This window comes from Nomia melanderi, chromosome 2 (assembly GCF_051020985.1).
Source record: "Nomia melanderi isolate GNS246 chromosome 2, iyNomMela1, whole genome shotgun sequence".
NCBI lineage: Eukaryota > Metazoa > Arthropoda > Insecta > Hymenoptera > Halictidae > Nomia > Nomia melanderi.
Genome location: NC_135000.1, coordinates 10,589,036 through 10,607,678, shown reverse-complemented (window position 1 = coordinate 10,607,678; position 18,643 = coordinate 10,589,036). Strand labels below are relative to the sequence as shown.

General features: G+C 46.9%; 1 protein-coding gene across 1 annotated transcript; it reads right to left on the bottom strand.

Annotated features, from left to right (window-relative positions):
* Positions 1–60: 60 nt before the first annotated feature.
* LOC116430719 (RNA transcription, translation and transport factor protein) lies at positions 61–1,578 on the bottom strand. The gene is made up of 4 exons (XM_031985219.2): positions 1,217–1,578; positions 872–1,093; positions 689–790; positions 61–621 (listed from the first exon to the last, which is right to left on the bottom strand). The coding sequence occupies exons 1-4, from the start codon at positions 1,275–1,277 to the stop codon at positions 257–259; spliced, it is 750 nt and encodes a 249-aa protein (XP_031841079.1). The 5' UTR covers positions 1,278–1,578; the 3' UTR covers positions 61–256.
* Between the last annotated feature and the right edge of the window lie 17,065 nt (positions 1,579–18,643).

Here is an 18,643-nt window from a genome sequence, read left to right as displayed (position 1 = left end):
TGGAGAATTTTAAACTGAACGAAATGGAATTTTGGAATTTATTTTTTAAAAATTGAGCGATGCATTTCTATGAATAGACATTTCAAATTTATATAATGGTTCAATCAATTGCTTCTTTATTGTTTACATGCTTCGTAGAAAATAAATTAGTAACTACTACTGTTGTTTCACCGTTAATTTAAATCATATATAATATTTGCGAGTTCGTTTTTAACAAAATATTTTTAAGCTGCTTAATATCAGTCCTTTCGGTAATCTATTTTCCAACCTTTCCTAGCTTAGTGTCTGTCTTAGGATTTGCAGTAATATTTTGTACACGAACAATAACTTCGTTAATTTTCGTTTGAAGATTTCTGATGTCCTGAATATAAAGGAGAGCAAGGATTTTAGCTGCGTTTTCGATAGAAGGTTTGCTCAGTTGAAAACCGGGGGCAATATCCATTATGGGGAATGGTTTCCCTTTAATAATTTTAGGGTTTGGATTTCGCAAACATTCAGCATTTAATCTCCTTTGGACCATTTTACTGCAGGCTTTCAGTGTAACCAAATGGTTAGGATGCTCCGGAATTCTAAGTAGTTTTGCCATGGAATATACTCCTTTCTTGAATTCAGTGCTGTCAACTGATTATTACAAACATTAACAAGAACCTATAAATGAGCATTTGAATGACTACACCGATATACTTACAATCTAAATTGTCAAGCGGATTTTTGGATTTAAGCTTTGGTACCATGGCTTCTTTTTTCACTTTTAGTTTCATTTCTTTTATATTTTCCGAATATTCCTCACCTAAATTATATTATGCGAAACTTTTAAAAGTTGATTCTTTTAATCACACACGTGAATTACTATATTCAATCCAATCCTTACTATTGTTTTCAGCTTCCAACCAGATCGCATATCCAAGTAACCACTCGAGCTGATCCAAGTTACTACTAGAAACTGGACATCCAACAGCTTCGCGATACTTTGCAAAAGTCTTCGGCCATGTGTCGCTCTTCAAATCACGTAACTCTTTTCGATCTTGTATGTCATACTGGCGTATCTTCTGATCTTCCAACCAGACAATTACTTTACGGAAATGTTGAGGGTCTGCAATATTTAAAGTGTACAGGTTTTAAACTTTATACCAAACGCTATTTCAATTTCCAAATTCTGCAATTGTAATAATAGGACGGTAGAAATTCAAAACAATATTCCTCTGAAAAAACATACCTTTAACGTTTATTTTATTCCATTCCATATAACCTAAAGCTTCAAGTCTTCTTTTAAACATTATCGTACCTATCAATCACTAGACGTATTTTAAATGAAAAATACAATTCAAAATTTCGATAAAGCTATCAGTTCTTTTAAAATCAGAAGTACATCACACAATTATCATAGCAGACAAATTCCTAAGCAACTATCAAATTACGCACGGAAATCGGTATCACCATCTACAGGTAAAACACGCAAACTACAAATAACATATAACATTGTATCTACAGAGAGACAGGGAAAAACTATATAAGTACTCGCAAATTAGAATTCTTTAATTCATAACATTCGGGACACTCCATGCACTCAGAATTATAAAGAAAGTATATAATTATAACTAAATATTACATAATAAGGAATATAATTTATAATTAAATAATTTACATCTGTTTTGTACTACACATGTCAATGTAAACAAATGAGATTAAAAAATAAATGAAATAACATTTTGTAACAGCTTGCCTCTTTATTTCCCCCCAGCATTCGCGTTCAATGACTTGACAAGGAGCACGAGGAATTTCTCATTCCGACTCCGGCAGTCACTCGCGACACTTCGATGGATTTCTCACACCAATTCAGGGGTCTCTCGTGGGGGTTTCTCGCGAAGATTTAAGGGAATCCTCACACCGATTACAGAAGTCTCTCGCGACAGTTCAAAGGACTTCTCACACCGATAGAGAAGAAGATTGAGAGGTTTCTCAGACTAACTACGGAGGCTTCGAAATCTCGAAAGCCCTTGACTCCGGATGCTCAAACTAAACAAGCACAAACCTTAACACCGTTTGGACCTTAAACTCCCCAAAAATGGCTCCAAAGCTCCAACCACACAGGCTCAAACTAAAAAAGCTCAAAAATTAATTCCCTACGCAGTTAAGCTCTCCCAAAAGTGGCTCAAATGCTCAAACACCTCGAGCTCAAACTAAAAGAGCTCAAAATTTAACTCGCTAGGAAATAGAGCTTTTGAGCCCATTCTGTGGGAGCTTAATTTCGTAGAGGGTTAAAATTTGAGCATTTTTAGTTTGAGCCTGTGTTGTTGGAGCAACACCTCGAGCTCAAAATGAAAAGGCTCGAATTTTATCTCTCTAGGAAATTAAGCTCTTCCAAAAAGGGCTCAAATGCTCTAACACCTCCAGCTCAAACTAAAAAAACTAAAAAATTAACTCGCTATGAAATTGAGCTCTCTCAAAAATGAGGGAGATCGAGGAGACAGAAATGATGCGCTTGAAAATTGGCGCCACGAAATTGTTTTCGGATACCTCTATGAGTATCATGTTCTCCTAGTAAGAAACTCGGATTTTCGAGTTTCCTTTCAAATTTCGCGCCTCTGGAATGTTTTCATTTTTCGGATACCTCCTTTAGTATCATGTTCTCCTGGTAAGAAATGCGGATTCTGAGATCCGTCTGAAATTTCCCGCCTTTTGGTTTGTTTACATTTTTCGGATACCTCCTTTGACATCATGTTCTCCTAATAGAAAACTCAGAACTTCGTGTTCCATTTCAAATTTCGCGGCTCGGAGAGTCTTTTTTACTAGGAGAACATGATAGTATAGGAGGTATTCGAGAATTTCCTGCCTTTTTGGATTGTTTACAACTTTTCGGGGACCTCTTTCACTATCATATTCTCCTAGTACGAAATCTCTTCAAACCGCGAAATTTGAAATGGAACGCGAAATTCTGAGTTTTCTATTAGGAGAACATAATGTCAAAGGAGGTATCCGAAAAGTTGTAAACAATCCAAAAAGGCAGGAAATTCTCGAATACCTCCTATACTATCATGTTCTCCTAATAAAAAAGACTCTCCGAGCCGCAAAATTTGAAATGGAACACGAAGTTCTGAGTTTTCTATTAGGAGAACATGATGTCAAAGGAGGTTTCCGAAAAATGTAAACAAACCAAAAGGCGGGAAATTTCAGACGGATCTCAGAATCCGCGTTTCTTACCAGGAGAACATGATACTAAACGAGATATCCGAAAAATATAAACATTCCAGAGGCGGGGAATTTGAAGAGGATCTCGGAAATTCGAGTGTCTTGCTGGAAGAGCATGATAATAAAGAAGTTTCGCGACTCAGAGAATTTTATTATTTTTCGGATACCTCCTTTACCATTATTTTCCTCTGCTAGGTACGATGAAATAAAAAACACAAGCTTTACAATATTAATCTATTTGTTTCTTTTCATTCATTTGTTAACATTGACATGTGTAGTACAAAAACGTTGTGAATAATTTAATTATGAATTATAAACTCCCATGGAATCCTTGCTGGAATTCTACAAGATTCCTTGGCACTCCGGCACGCCAAACTGTAGCTAAAGCACACCAGTTTAACGTTGGTATACTGCAAATAAACGTAAACAATGTTAAACACAAGCAAAGACTGTATGAGGGCATTGATTACAATTTTAAATTACCTGGAATACCAGTACAATCAGCGCCATCTATGATAAAACCCTTAAGCTACTGGAGAAATAGTATAGCCAAACCACGGTTAGATGGCGCCGAATGTATCGCTATCCTCGTCGCACAGTATCTCTTTCCTTGTCTCGTAGAATCTGCGCCATCTACAATAGAACGACCAAGCTGGTCGCCAAATAGTACAGATATACACTCGCTAGATGGGGGCCGCATACAGGAGCGCCATCTACAATTGAACGTCCAAGCTGGTCGCCAAATAGTACAACTGCCCTCTCGCTAGATGGCCGGCCATAAGGTTGGTCTGCGCCATCTACAATCAGACGTCCAAGCTGCTCGCCAAAAGTATCCCGAACTTCCCATCGGTCAGCCGGATGTAGCCTTGGTCCCTATGAGACATCGTCCTGGAGTCCCATCACTGCTCCTTCAAATGGCTACACCCGAGCTTCCTGGCAATTCTGCCCGACGGAATCCAAGTTTTGCACTTTGGAAACCTGGATTGTATAGTCTAAAGTCAATTTCGACCAAAAGTATCCCGAACTTCCCATCTTTGAGCCGGATGTAGCCTTGGTCCCTATGAGACCTCGTCCTGGAGTCCCATCACTGCTAAGTCAAATGGCTACACCCGACCTTCCTGGCAATTCTGGCCGACGGAATCCAAGTTTTCCACTTTGGCAACCTGGTTTGTATAGTCTAAAGTCATTTTGGACCAAAAGTATCCAGACCTTCCCATCGGTCAGCCGGATGTAGCCTTGATCCCTATGAGACCTCGCCCTGGTGTCCAATCACTGCTAAGTCAAATGGCTAGCCCCGATCTTCCTGGCAATTGTGGCCGACGGAATCCAAGTTTTCCACTTTGGAAACCTGGATTGTATAGTCTAAAGTCAATTTCAACCAAAAGTATCCCGAACTTCCCATCGGTCAGCCGGATGTATCCTTGGAACCTATGAGACCTCGTCCTGGAGTCCCATCACTGCTAAGTCAAATGGCTACCCCCGACCCTCCTGGCAATTCTGCCCGACGGAATCCAAGTTTTGCACTTTGGAAACCTGGATTGTATAGTCTAAAGTCAATTTCGACCAAAAGTATCCCGACCTTCCCATCGGTCAGCCGGATGTAGCCTTGGTCCCTATGAGACCTCGCCCTGGTGTCCAATCACTGCTAAGTCAAATGGCTACCCCCGACCTTCCTGGCAATTCTGCCTGACGGAATCCAAGTTTTGTACTTTGGAAACCTGGATTGTATAGTCTAAAGTCAATTTCGACCAAAAGTATCCCGAACTTCCCATCGGTCAGCCGGATGTAGCCTTGGAACCTATGAGACCTCGCCCTGGAGTCCCATCACTGCTAAGTCAAATGGCTTCCCCCGACCTTCCTGGCAATTCTGCCCGACGGAATCCAAGTTTTCCACTTTGGAAACCTGGTTTGTATAGTCTAAAGTCAATTTCGACCAAAAGTATCCCTAACTTCCCATCGGTCAGCCGGATATAGCCTTGGAATCTATGAGACCTCGTCCTGGAGTCCCGTCACTGCTAAGTCAAATGGCTACCCCCGACCTTCCTGGCAATTCTGGCCGACGGAATCCAAGTTTTGAACTTTGGAAACCTGGATTGTTTAGTCTAAAGTCAATTTCGACCAAAAGTATCCCTAACTTCCCATCGGTCAGCCGGATATAGCCTTGGAATCTATGAGACCTCGTCCTGGAGTCCCATCGCTGCTAAGTCAAATGGCTACCCACGACCTTCCTGGCAATTCTGGCCGACGGAATCCAAGTTTTCCACTTTGGAAACCTGGTTTGTATAGTCTAAAGTCAATTTCGACCAAAAGTATCCCGACCTTCCCATCGGTCAGCCGGATGTAGCCTTCGTCCCTCTGGGACATCGTCCTGGTGTCCAATCACTGCTAAGTCAAATGGCTACCGCCGACCTTCCTGGCAATTCTGCCCGACGGAATCCAAGTTTTGCACTTTGGAAACCAGGATTGTATAGTGTAAAGTCAATTTCGACCAAAAGTATCCCTAACTTCCCATCGGTCAGCCGGATATAGCCTTGGAATCTATGAGACCTCGTCCTGGAGTCCCATCACTGCTAAGTCAAATGGCTACCACCGACCTTCCTGGCAATTCTGGACGACGGAATCCAAGTTTTCCACTTTGGCAACCTGGTTTGTATAGTCTAAAGTCATTTTCGACCAAAAGTATCCAGACCTTCCCATCGGTCTGCCGGATGTAGCCTTGGTCCCTATGAGACCTCGCCCTGGTGTCCAATCACTGCTAAGTCAAATGGCTACCCCCGACCTTCCTGGCAATTCTGCCTGACGGAATCCAAGTTTTGTACTTTGGAAACCTGGATTGTATAGTCTAAAGTCAATTTCGACCAAAAGTATCCCGACCTTTCCATTGGCCAGCCGGATGTAGCCTTGGTCGCTATTAGACCTCGTCCTGGAGTCCCATCACTGCTAAGTCAAATGGCTACCCCCGACCTTCCTGGCAATTCTGGCCGACGGAATCCAAGTTTTCCACTTTGTAAACCTGGTTTGTATAGTCTAAAGTCAATTCCGACCAAAAGTATCCCGACCTTCCCATCGGTCAGCCGGATGTAGCCTTGGTCCCTATGAGACATCGTCCTGGAGTCCCATCACTGCTAAGTCAAATGGCTACCCCCGACCTTCCTGGCAATTCGGGCCGACGGAATCCAAGTTTTGCACTTTGGAAACCTGGACTGTTTAGTCTAAAGTCAATTTCGACCAAAAGTATCCCGAACTTCCCATCGGTCAGCCGGATGTAGCCTTGGAACCTATGAGACCTCGCCCTGGAGTCCCATCACTGCTAAGTCAAATGGCTACCCCCGACCTTCCTAGCAATTCTGCCTGACGGAATCCAAGTTTTGAACTTTGGAAACCTGGATTGTATAGTCTAAAGTCAATTTCGACCAAAAGTATCCCTAACTTCCCATCGGTCAGCCGGATATAGCCTTGGAATCTATGAGACCTCGTCCTGGAGTCCCGTCACTGCTAAGTCAAATGGCTACCCCCGACCTTCCTGGCAATTCTGGCCGACGGAATCCAAGTGTTCCACTTTGGCAACCTGGTTTGTATAGTCTAAAGTCATTTTCGACCAAAAGTATCCTGACCTTCCCATCGGTCAGCCGGATGTAGCCTTCGTCCCTATGAGACATCGTCCTGGAGTCCCATCACTGCTAAGTCAAATGGCTACCCCCGACCTTCCTAGCAATTCTGCCTGCCGGAATCCAAGTTTTGAACTTTGGAAACCTGGATTGTATAGTCTAAAGTCAATTTCGACCAAAAGTATCCCGACCTTCCCATCGGTCAGCCGGATGTAGCCTTGGTCCCTATGAGACCTCGTCCTGGAGTCCCATCACTGCTAAGTCAAATGGCTACCCCCGACCTTCCTGGCAATTCTGCCCGACGGAATCCAAGTTTTCCACTTTGGAAACCTGGTTTGTATAGTCTAAAGTCATTTTCGTCCAAAATTATCCAGGCCTTCCCATCGGTCAGCCGGATGTAGGCTTGGTCCCTATGAGATCTCGTCCTGGAGTCCCATCACTGCTCCTTCAAATGGCTACCCCCGACCTTCCTGGCAATTCTGGCCGACGGAATCCAAGTTTTCCACTTTGGCAACCTGGTTTGTATAGTCTAAAGTCATTTTCGACCAAAAGTATCCAGACCTTCCCATCGGTCAGCCGGATGTAGCCTTCGTCCCTATGAGACATCGTCCTGGAGTCCCATCACTGCTAAGTCAAATGGCTACCCCCGACCTTCCTAGCAATTCTGCCTGACGGAATCCAAGTTTTGAACTTTGGAAACCTGGATTGTATAGTCTAAAGTCAATTTCGACCAAAAGTATCCCGACCTTCCCATCGGTCAGCCGGATGTAGCCTTGGTCCCTATGAGACTTCGTCCTGCAGTCCCATCACTGCTAAGTCAAATGGCTACCCCCGACCTTCCTGGCAATTCGGGCCGACGGAATCTAAGTTTTGCACTTTGGAAACCTGGATTGTTTAGTCTAAAGTCAATTTCGACCAAAAGTATCCCGAACTTCCCATCGGTCAGCCGGATGTAGCCTTGGAACCTATGAGACCTCGTCCTGGAGTCCCATCCCTGCTAAGTCAAATGGCTTCCCCCGACCTTCCTGGCAATTCTGCCCGACGGAATCCAAGTTTTCCACTTTGGAAACCTGGTTTGTATAGTCTAAAGTCAATTTCGACCAAAAGTATCCCTAACTTCCCATCGGTCAGCCGGATATAGCCTTGGAATCTATGAGACCTCGTCCCGGAGTTCTGTCACTGCTAAGTCAAATGGCTACCCCCGACCTTCCTGGCAATTCTGGCCGACGGAATCCAAGTTTTCCACTTTGGCAACCTGGTTTGTATAGTCTAAAGTCATTTTCGACCAAAAGTATCCAGACCTTCCCATCGGTCAGCCGGATGTAGCCTTCGTCCCTATGAGACATCGTCCTGGAGTCCCATCACTGCTAAGTCAAATGGCTACCCCCGACCTTCCTGGCAATTCTGCCCGACGGAATCCAAGTTTTGAACTTTGGAAACCTGGATTGTATAGTCTAAAGTCAATTTCGACCAAAAGTATACCGACCTTCCCATCGGTCAGCCGGATGTAGCCTTGGTCCCTATGAGACCTCGCCCTGGTGTCCAATCACTGCTAAGTCAAATGGCTACCCCCGACCTTCCTGGCAATTCTGGCCGACGGAATCCAAGTTTTCCACTTTGGAAACATGGATTGTTTAGTCCAAAGTCAATTTCGACCAAAAGTATCCCGACCTTCCCATCGGTCAGCCGGATGTAGCCTTGGTCCCTATGAGACATCGTCCTGGAGTCCCATCACTGCTAAGTCAAATGGCTACCCCCGACCTTCCTGGCAATTCTGGCCGACGGAATCCAAGTTTTCCACTTTGTAAACCTGGTTTGTATAGTCTAAAGTCAATTTCGACCAAAAGTATCCCGAACTTCCCATCGGTCAGCCGGATGTTGCCTTGGAACCTATGAGACGTCGTCCTGGAGTCCCATCACTGCTACGTCAAATGGCTTCCCCCGACCTACCTGGCAATTCTGCCCGACGGAATCCAAGTTTTTCACTTTGGAAACCTGGATTGTATAGTCTAAAGTCAATTTCGACCAAAAGTATCCCGACCTTCCCATCGGTCAGCCTGATGTAGCCTTGGTCCCTATGAGACTTCGTCCTGCAGTCCCATCACTGCTAAGTCAAATGGCTACCCCCGACCTTCCTGGCAATTCGGGCCGACGGAATCTAAGTTTTGCACTTTGGAAACCTGGATTGTTTAGTCTAAAGTCAATTTCGACCAAAAGTATCCCGAACTTCCCATCGGTCAGCCGGATGTAGCCTTGGAACCTATGAGACCTCGTCCTGGAGTCCCATCCCTGCTAAGTCAAATGGCTTCCCCCGACCTTCCTGGCAATTCTGCCCGACGGAATCCAAGTTTTCCACTTTGGAAACCTGGTTTGTATAGTCTAAAGTCAATTTCGACCAAAAGTATCCCTAACTTCCCATCGGTCAGCCGGATATAGCCTTGGAATCTATGAGACCTCGTCCCGGAGTTCTGTCACTGCTAAGTCAAATGGCTACCCCCGACCTTCCTGGCAATTCTGGCCGACGGAATCCAAGTTTTCCACTTTGGCAACCTGGTTTGTATAGTCTAAAGTCATTTTCGACCAAAAGTATCCAGACCTTCCCATCGGTCAGCCGGATGTAGCCTTCGTCCCTATGAGACATCGTCCTGGAGTCCCATCACTGCTAAGTCAAATGGCTACCCCCGACCTTCCTGGCAATTCTGCCTGACGGAATCCAAGTTTTGAACTTTGGAAACCTGGATTGTATAGTCTAAAGTCAATTTCGACCAAAAGTATACCGACCTTCCCATCGGTCAGCCGGATGTAGCCTTGGTCCCTATGAGACCTCGCCCTGGTGTCCAATCACTGCTAAGTCAAATGGCTACCCCCGACCTTCCTGGCAATTCTGCCTGACGGAATCCATGTTTTGTACTTTGGAAACCTGGATTGTATAGTCTAAAATCAATTTCGACCAAAAGTATCCCGACCTTTCCATTGGCCAGCCGGATGTAGCCTTGGTCGCTATTAGACCTCGTCCTGGAGTCCCATCACTGCTAAGTCAAATGGCTACCCCCGACCTTTCTGGCAATTCTGGCCGACGGAATCCAAGTTTTCCACTTTGGCAACCTGGTTTGTATAGTCTAAAGTCATTTTCGACCAAAAGTATCCAGACCTTCCCATCGGTCAGCCGGATGTAGCCTTCGTCCCTATGAGACCTCGCCCTGGTGTCCAATCACTGCTAAGTCAAATGGCTTCCCCCGACCTTCCTGGCAATTCTGCCCGACGGAATCCAAGTTTTGCACTTTGGAAACCTGGATTGTATAGTCTAAAGTCAATTTCGACCAAAAGTATCCCGACCTTCCCATCGGTCAGCCTGATGTAGCCTTGGTCCCTATGAGACCTCGTCCTGGAGTCCCATCACTGCTAAGTCAAATGGCTACCCCCGACCTTCCTGGCAATTCTGCCCGACGGAATCCAAGTTTTGCACTTTGGAAACCTGGATTGTATAGTCCAAAGTCAACTTCGACCAAAAGTATCCCGACCTTCCCATCGGTCAGCCGGATGTAGCCTTGGTCCCTATGAGACCTCGCCCTGGTGTCCAATCACTGCTAAATCAAATGGCTACCCCCGACCTTCCTGGCAATTCTGCCTGACGGAATCCAAGTTTTGTACTTTGGAAACCTGGACTGTATAGTCTAAAATCAATTTCGACCAAAAGTATCCCGAGCTTTCCATTGGCCAGCCGGATGTAGCCTTGGTCGCTATTAGACCTCGCCCTGGAGTCCCATCACTGCTAAGTCAAGTGGCTACCCCCGACCTTCCTGGCAATTCTGGCCGACGGAATCCAAGTTTTCCACTTTGGAAACATGGATTGTTTAGTCCAAAGTCAATTTCGACCAAAAGTATCCCGACCTTCCCATCGGTCAGCCGGATGTAGCCTTGGTCCCTATGAGACATCGTCCTGGAGTCCCATCACTGCTAAGTCAAATGGCTACCCCCGACCTTCCTGGCAATTCTGGCCGACGGAATCCAAGTTTTCCACTTTGTAAACCTGGTTTGTATAGTCTAAAGTCATTTTCGACCAAAAGTATCCAGACCTTCCCATCGGTCAGCCGGATGTAGCCTTCGTCCCTATGAGACATCGTCCTGGAGTCCCATCACTGCTAAGTCAAATGGCTACCCCCGACCTTCCTGGCAATTCTGCCTGACGGAATCCAAGTTTTGAACTTTGGAAACCTGGATTGTATAGTCTAAAGTCAATTTCGACCAAAAGTATACCGACCTTCCCATCGGTCAGCCGGATGTAGCCTTGGTCCCTATGAGACCTCGCCCTGGTGTCCAATCACTGCTAAGTCAAATGGCTACCCCCGACCTTCCTGGCAATTCTGCCTGACGGAATCCATGTTTTGTACTTTGGAAACCTGGATTGTATAGTCTAAAATCAATTTCGACCAAAAGTATCCCGACCTTTCCATTGGCCAGCCGGATGTAGCCTTGGTCGCTATTAGACCTCGTCCTGGAGTCCCATCACTGCTAAGTCAAATGGCTACCCCCGACCTTTCTGGCAATTCTGGCCGACGGAATCCAAGTTTTCCACTTTGGCAACCTGGTTTGTATAGTCTAAAGTCATTTTCGACCAAAAGTATCCAGACCTTCCCATCGGTCAGCCGGATGTAGCCTTCGTCCCTATGAGACCTCGCCCTGGTGTCCAATCACTGCTAAGTCAAATGGCTTCCCCCGACCTTCCTGGCAATTCTGCCCGACGGAATCCAAGTTTTGCACTTTGGAAACCTGGATTGTATAGTCTAAAGTCAATTTCGACCAAAAGTATCCCGACCTTCCCATCGGTCAGCCTGATGTAGCCTTGGTCCCTATGAGACCTCGTCCTGGAGTCCCATCACTGCTAAGTCAAATGGCTACCCCCGACCTTCCTGGCAATTCTGCCCGACGGAATCCAAGTTTTGCACTTTGGAAACCTGGATTGTATAGTCCAAAGTCAACTTCGACCAAAAGTATCCCGACCTTCCCATCGGTCAGCCGGATGTAGCCTTGGTCCCTATGAGACCTCGCCCTGGTGTCCAATCACTGCTAAATCAAATGGCTACCCCCGACCTTCCTGGCAATTCTGCCTGACGGAATCCAAGTTTTGTACTTTGGAAACCTGGACTGTATAGTCTAAAATCAATTTCGACCAAAAGTATCCCGAGCTTTCCATTGGCCAGCCGGATGTAGCCTTGGTCGCTATTAGACCTCGCCCTGGAGTCCCATCACTGCTAAGTCAAGTGGCTACCCCCGACCTTCCTGGCAATTCTGGCCGACGGAATCCAAGTTTTCCACTTTGGAAACATGGATTGTTTAGTCCAAAGTCAATTTCGACCAAAAGTATCCCGACCTTCCCATCGGTCAGCCGGATGTAGCCTTGGTCCCTATGAGACATCGTCCTGGAGTCCCATCACTGCTAAGTCAAATGGCTACCCCCGACCTTCCTGGCAATTCTGGCCGACGGAATCCAAGTTTTCCACTTTGTAAACCTGGTTTGTATAGTCTAAAGTCAATTTCGACCAAAAGTATCCCGAACTTCCCATCGGTCAGCCGGATGTAGCCTTGGTCCCTATGAGACCTCGTCCTGGAGTCCCATCACTGCTAAGTCAAATGGCTACCCCCGACCTTCCTGGCAATTCTGCCCGACGGAATCCAAGTTTTGCACTTTGGAAACCTGGATTGTATAGTCTAAAGTCAATTTCGACCAAAAGTATACCGACCTTCCCATCGGTCAGCCGGATGTAGCCTTGGTCCCTATGAGACCTCGCCCTGGTGTCCAATCACTGCTAAGTCAAATGGCTACCCCCGACCTTCCTGGCAATTCTGCCTGACGGAATCCAAGTTCTGTACTTTGGAAACCTGGATTGTATAGTCTAAAATCAATTTCGACCAAAAGTATCCCGACCTTTCCATTGGCCAGCCGGATGTAGTCTTGGTCGCTATTAGACCTCGTCCTGGAGTCCCATCACTGCTAAGTCAAATGGCTACCCCCGACCTTCCTGGCAATTCTGCCTGACGGAATCCAAGTTTTAAACTTTGGAAACCTGGATTGTATAGTCTAAAGTCAATTTCGACCAAAAGTATCCCGACCTTCCCATCGGTCAGCCGGATGTAGCCTTGGTCCCTATGAGATCTCGTCCTGGAGTCCCATCACTACTAAGTCAAATGGCTACCCCCGACCTTCCTGGCAATTCTGCCCGACGGAATCCAAGTTTTAAACTTTGGAAACCTGGATTGTATAGTCTAAAGTCAATTTCGACCAAAAGTATCCCGACCTTCCCATCGGTCAGCCGGATGTAGCCTTCGTCGCTATGAGACATCGTCCTGGAGTCCCATCACTGCTAAGTCAAATGGCTACCCCCGACCTTCCTGGCAATTCTGCCCGACGGAATCCAAGTTTTCCACTTTGGAAACCTGGTTTGAATAGTCTAAAGTCAATTTCGACCAAAAGTATCCAGACCTTCCCATCGGTCAGCCGGATGTAGCCTTGGAACCTATGAGACCTCGTCCTGGAGTCCCATCACTGCTAAGTCAAATGGCTACCCCCGACCTTCCTGGCAATTCTGCCTGACGGAATCCAAGTTTTAAACTTTGGAAACCTGGATTGTATAGTCTAAAGTCAATTTCGACCAAAGGTATCCAGACCTTCCCATCGGTCAGCCGGATGTAGCCTTGGTCCCTATGAGACCTCGTCCTGGAGTCCCATCACAGCTAAGTCAAATGGCTCCCCCGACCTTCCTGGCAATTCCGGCCGACGGAATCCAAGTTTTCCTCATTGGAAACCTGGTTTGTATAGTCTAAAGTCAATTTCGACTAAAAGTATCCCGAACTTCCCATCGGTCAGCCGGATGTAGCCTTGGAACCTATGAGACCTCGTCCTGGAGTCCCATCACTGCCAAGTCAAATCACTACCCGCGACGTTCCTGGCAATTCTGCCCGACGGAATCCAAGTTTTGCACTTTGGAAACCTGGTTTGTATAGTCTGAAGTCAATTCCGACCAAAAGTATCCCGACCTTCCCATCGGTCAGCCGGATGTAGCCTTGGTCGCTATTAGACCTCGTCCTGGAGTCCCATCACTGCTAAGTCAAATGGCTACCACCGACCTTCCTGGCAATTCTGCCCGACGGAATCCAAGTTTTCCACTTTGGAAACCTGGTCTGAATAGTCTAAAGTCAATTTCGACCAAAAGTATCCAGACCTTCCCATCGGTCAGCCGGATGTAGCCTTGGAACCTATGAGACCTCTTCCTGGAGTCCCATCACTGCTAAGTCAAATGGCTACCCCCGACCTTTCTGGCAATTCTGCCTGACGGAATCCAAGTTTTAAAGTTTGGAAACCTGGATTGTATAGTCTAAAGTCAATTTCGACCAAAAGTATCCCGACCTTCCCATCGGTCAGCCGGATGTAGCCTTGGTCCCTATGAGATCTCGTCCTGGAGTCCCATCACTGCTAAGTCAAATGGCTACCCCCGACCTTCCTGGCAATTCTGCCCGACGGAATCCAAGTTTTGCACTTTGGAAACCTCGATTATATGGTCTAAAGTCAATTTCGACCAAAGGTATCCAGACCTTCCCATCGGTCAGCCGGATGTAGCCTTGGTCCCTATGAGACCTCGTCCTGGAGTCCCATCACAGCTAAGTCAAATGGCTCCCCCGACCTTCCTGGCAATTCCGGCCGACGGAATCCAAGTTTTCCAAATTGGAAACCTGGTTTGTATAGTCTAAAGTCAATTTCGACTAAAAGTATCCCGAACTTCCCATCGGTCAGCCGGATGTAGCCTTGGAACCTATGAGACCTCGCCCTGGTGTCCAATCACTGCTAAGTCAAATGGCTTCCTCCGACCTTCCTGGCAATTCTGCCCGACGGAATCCAAGTTTTGCACTTTGGAAACCTGGATTGTTTAGTCTAAAGTCAATTTCTACCAAAAGTATCCCGAACTTCCCATCGGTCAGCCGGATGTAGCCTTGGAACCTATGAGACCTCGACCTGGAGTCCCATCACTGCTAAGTCAAATGGCTTCCTACACCTTCCTGGCAATTCTGCCCGACGGAATCCAAGTTTTCCACTTTGGAAACCTGGTTTGTATAGTCTAAAGTCAATTTCGACCAAAAGTATCCCGACCTTCCCATCGGTCAGCCGGATGTAGCCTTGGTCCCTATGAGACCTCCTCCTGGAGTCCCATCACTGCTACGTCAAATGGCTACCCCCGACCTTCCTGGCAATTCTACCCGACGGAATCCAAGTTTTGCACTTTGGAAACCTCGATTATATAGTCTAAAGTCAATTCCGACCAAAAGTATCCCGACCTTCCCATCGGTCAGCCGGATGTAGCCTTGGTCGCTATTAGACCTCGTCCTGGAGTCCCATCACTGCTAAGTCAAATGGCTACCCCCGACCTTCCTGGCAATTCCGGCCGACGGAATCCAAGTTTTCCACTTTGGAAACCTGGTTTGAATAGTCTAAAGTCAATTTCGACCAAAAGTATCCAGACCTTCCCATCGGTCAGCCGGATGTAGCCTTGGAACCTATGAGACCTCTTCCTGGAGTCCCATCACTGCTAAGTCAAATGGCTACCCCCGACCTTTCTGGCAATTCTGCCTGACGGAATCCAAGTTTTAAACTTTGGAAACCTGGATTGTATAGTCTAAAGTCAATTTCGACCAAAAGTATCCCGACCTTCCCATCGGTCAGCCGGATGTAGCCTTGGTCCCTATGAGATCTCGTCCTGGAGTCCCATCACTGCTAAGTCAAATGGCTACCCCCGACCTTCCTGGCAATTCTGCCCGACGGAATCCAAGTTTTGCACTTTGGAAACCTCGATTATATAGTCTAAAGTCAATTTCGACCAAAGGTATCCAGACCTTCCCATCGCTCAGCCGGATGTAGCCTTGGTCCCTATGAGACCTCGTCCTGGAGTCCCATCACAGCTAAGTCAAATGGCTCCCCCGACCTTCCTGACAATTCCGGCCGACGGAATCCAAGTTTTCCAAATTGGAAACCTGGTTTGTATAGTCTAAAGTCAATTTCGACTAAAAGTATCCCGAACTTCCCATCGGTCAGCCGGATGTAGCCTTGGAACCTATGAGACCTCGCCCTGGTGTCCAATCACTGCTAAGTCAAATGGCTTCCCCCGACCTTCCTGGCAATTCTGCCCGACGGAATCCAAGTTTTGCACTTTGGAAACCTGGATTGTTTAGTCTAAAGTCAATTTCGACCAAAAGTATCCCGAACTTCCCATCGGTCAGCCGGATGTAGCCTTGGAACCTATGAGACCTCGTCCTGGAGTCCCATCACTGCTAAGTCAAATGGCTTCCTCCACCTTCCTGGCAATTCTGCCCGACGGAATCCAAGTTTTCCACTTTGGAAACCTGGTTTGTATAGTCTAAAGTCAATTTCGACCAAAAGTATCCCGACCTTCCCATCGGTCAGCCGGATGTAGCCTTGGTCCCTATGAGACCTCCTCCTGGAGTCCCATCACTGCTACGTCAAATGGCTACCCCCGACCTTCCTGGCAATTCTACCCGACGGAATCCAAGTTTTGCACTTTGGAAACCTCGATTATATAGTCTAAAGTCAATTTCGACCAAAGGTATCCAGACCTTCCCATCGGTCAGCCGGATGTAGCCTTGGTCCCTATGAGACCTCGTCCTGGAGTCCCATCACAGCTAAGTCAAATGGCTCCCCCGACCTTCCTGGCAATTCCGGCCGACGGAATACAAGTTTTCCACATTGGAAACCTGGTTTGTATAGTCTAAAGTCAATTTCGACTAAAAGTATCCCGAACTTCCCATCGGTCAGCCGGATGTAGCCTTGGAACCTATGAGACCTCGTCCTGGAGTCCCATCACTGCCAAGTCAAATCACTACCCGCGACGTTCCTGGCAATTCTGCCCGACGGAATCCAAGTTTTGCACTTTGGAAACCTGGATTGTATAGTCTAAAGTCAATTTCGACCAAAAGTATCCCGAACTTCCCATCGGTCAGCCGGATGTTGCCTTGGAACCTATGAGACGTCGTCCTGGAGTCCCATCACTGCTACGTCAAATGGCTTCCCCCGACCTACCTGGCAATTCTGCCCGACGGAATCCAAGTTTTTCACTTTGGAAACCTGGATTGTATAGTCTAAAGTCAATTTCGACCAAAAGTATCCCGACCTTCCCATCGGTCAGCCTGATGTAGCCTTGGTCCCTATGAGACCTCGTCCTGGAGTCCCATCACTGCTAAGTCAAATGGCTACCCCCGACCTTCCTGGCAATTCTGCCCGACGGAATCCAAGTTTTGCACTTTGGAAACCTGGATTGTATAGTCTAAAGTCAACTTCGACCAAAAGTATCCCGACCTTCCCATCGGTCAGCCGGATGTAGCCTTGGTCCCTATGAGACCTCGCCCTGGTGTCCAATCACTGCTAAGTCAAATGGCTACCCCCGACCTTCCTGGCAATTCTGCCTGACGGAATCCAAGTTTTGTACTTTGGAAACCTGGACTGTATAGTCTAAAATCAATTTCGACCAAAAGTATCCCGAGCTTTCCATTGGCCAGCCGGATGTAGCCTTGGTCGCTATTAGACCTCGCCCTGGAGTCCCATCAGTGCTAAGTCAAGTGGCTACCCCCGACCTTCCTGGCAATTCTGGCCGACGGAATCCAAGTTTTCCACTTTGGAAACATGGATTGTTTAGTCCAAAGTCAATTTCGACCAAAAGTATCCCGACCTTCCCATCGGTCAGCCGGATGTAGCCTTGGTCCCTATGAGACATCGTCCTGGAGTCCCATCACTGCTAAGTCAAATGGCTACCCCCGACCTTCCTGGCAATTCTGCCTGACGGAATCCATGTTTTGTACTTTGGAAACCTGGATTGTATAGTCTAAAATCAATTTCGACCAAAAGTATCCCGACCTTTCCATTGGCCAGCCGGATGTAGCCTTGGTCGCTATTAGACCTCGTCCTGGAGTCCCATCACTGCTAAGTCAAATTGCTACCCCCGACCTTTCTGGCAATTCTGGCCGACGGAATCCAAGTTTTCCACTTTGGCAACCTGGTTTGTATAGTCTAAAGTCATTTTCGACCAAAAGTATCCAGACCTTCCCATCGGTCAGCCGGATGTAGCCTTCGTCCCTATGAGACCTCGCCCTGGTGTCCAATCACTGCTAAGTCAAATGGCTTCCCCCGACCTTCCTGGCAATTCTGGCCGACGGAATCCAAGTTTTCCACTTTGTAAACCTGGTTTGTATAGTCTAAAGTCAATTTCGACCAAAAGTATCCCGAACTTCCCATCGGTCAGCCGGATGTAGCCTTGGTCCCTATGAGACCTCGTCCTGGAGTCCCATCACTGCTACGTCAAATGGCTTCCCCCGACCTACCTGGCAATTCTGCCCGACGGAATCCAAGTTTTTCACTTTGGAAACCTGGATTGTATAGTCTAAAGTCAATTTCGACCAAAAGTATCCCGACCTTCCCATCGGTCAGCCTGATGTAGCCTTGGTCCCTATGAGACCTCGTCCTGGAGTCCCATCACTGCTAAGTCAAATGGCTACCCCCGACCTTCCTGGCAATTCTGCCCGACGGAATCCAAGTTTTGCACTTTGGAAACCTGGATTGTATAGTCTAAAGTCAACTTCGACCAAAAGTATCCCGACCTTCCCATCGGTCAGCCGGATGTAGCCTTGGTCCCTATGAGACCTCGCCCTGGTGTCCAATCACTGCTAAGTCAAATGGCTACCCCCGACCTTCCTGGCAATTCTGCCTGACGGAATCCAAGTTTTGTACTTTGGAAACCTGGACTGTATAGTCTAAAATCAATTTCGACCAAAAGTATCCCGAGCTTTCC

What these genes read in the sequence shown, in the direction of transcription:
- LOC116430719 (XM_031985219.2), bottom strand. Translation starts at nt 1,277, where the DNA reads ATGTTTAAAAGAAGACTTGAAGCTTTAGGTTATATGGAATGGAATAAA. An exon ending in GTTGGAAGCTGAAAACAATA is followed by an intron (nt 791 to 871) that starts GTAAGGATTGGA and finishes AATATAATTTAG; the next exon opens with GTGAGGAATATTCGGAAAAT. An exon ending in TCCGCTTGACAATTTAGATT is followed by an intron (nt 622 to 688) that starts GTAAGTATATCG and finishes TGTAATAATCAG; the next exon opens with TTGACAGCACTGAATTCAAG.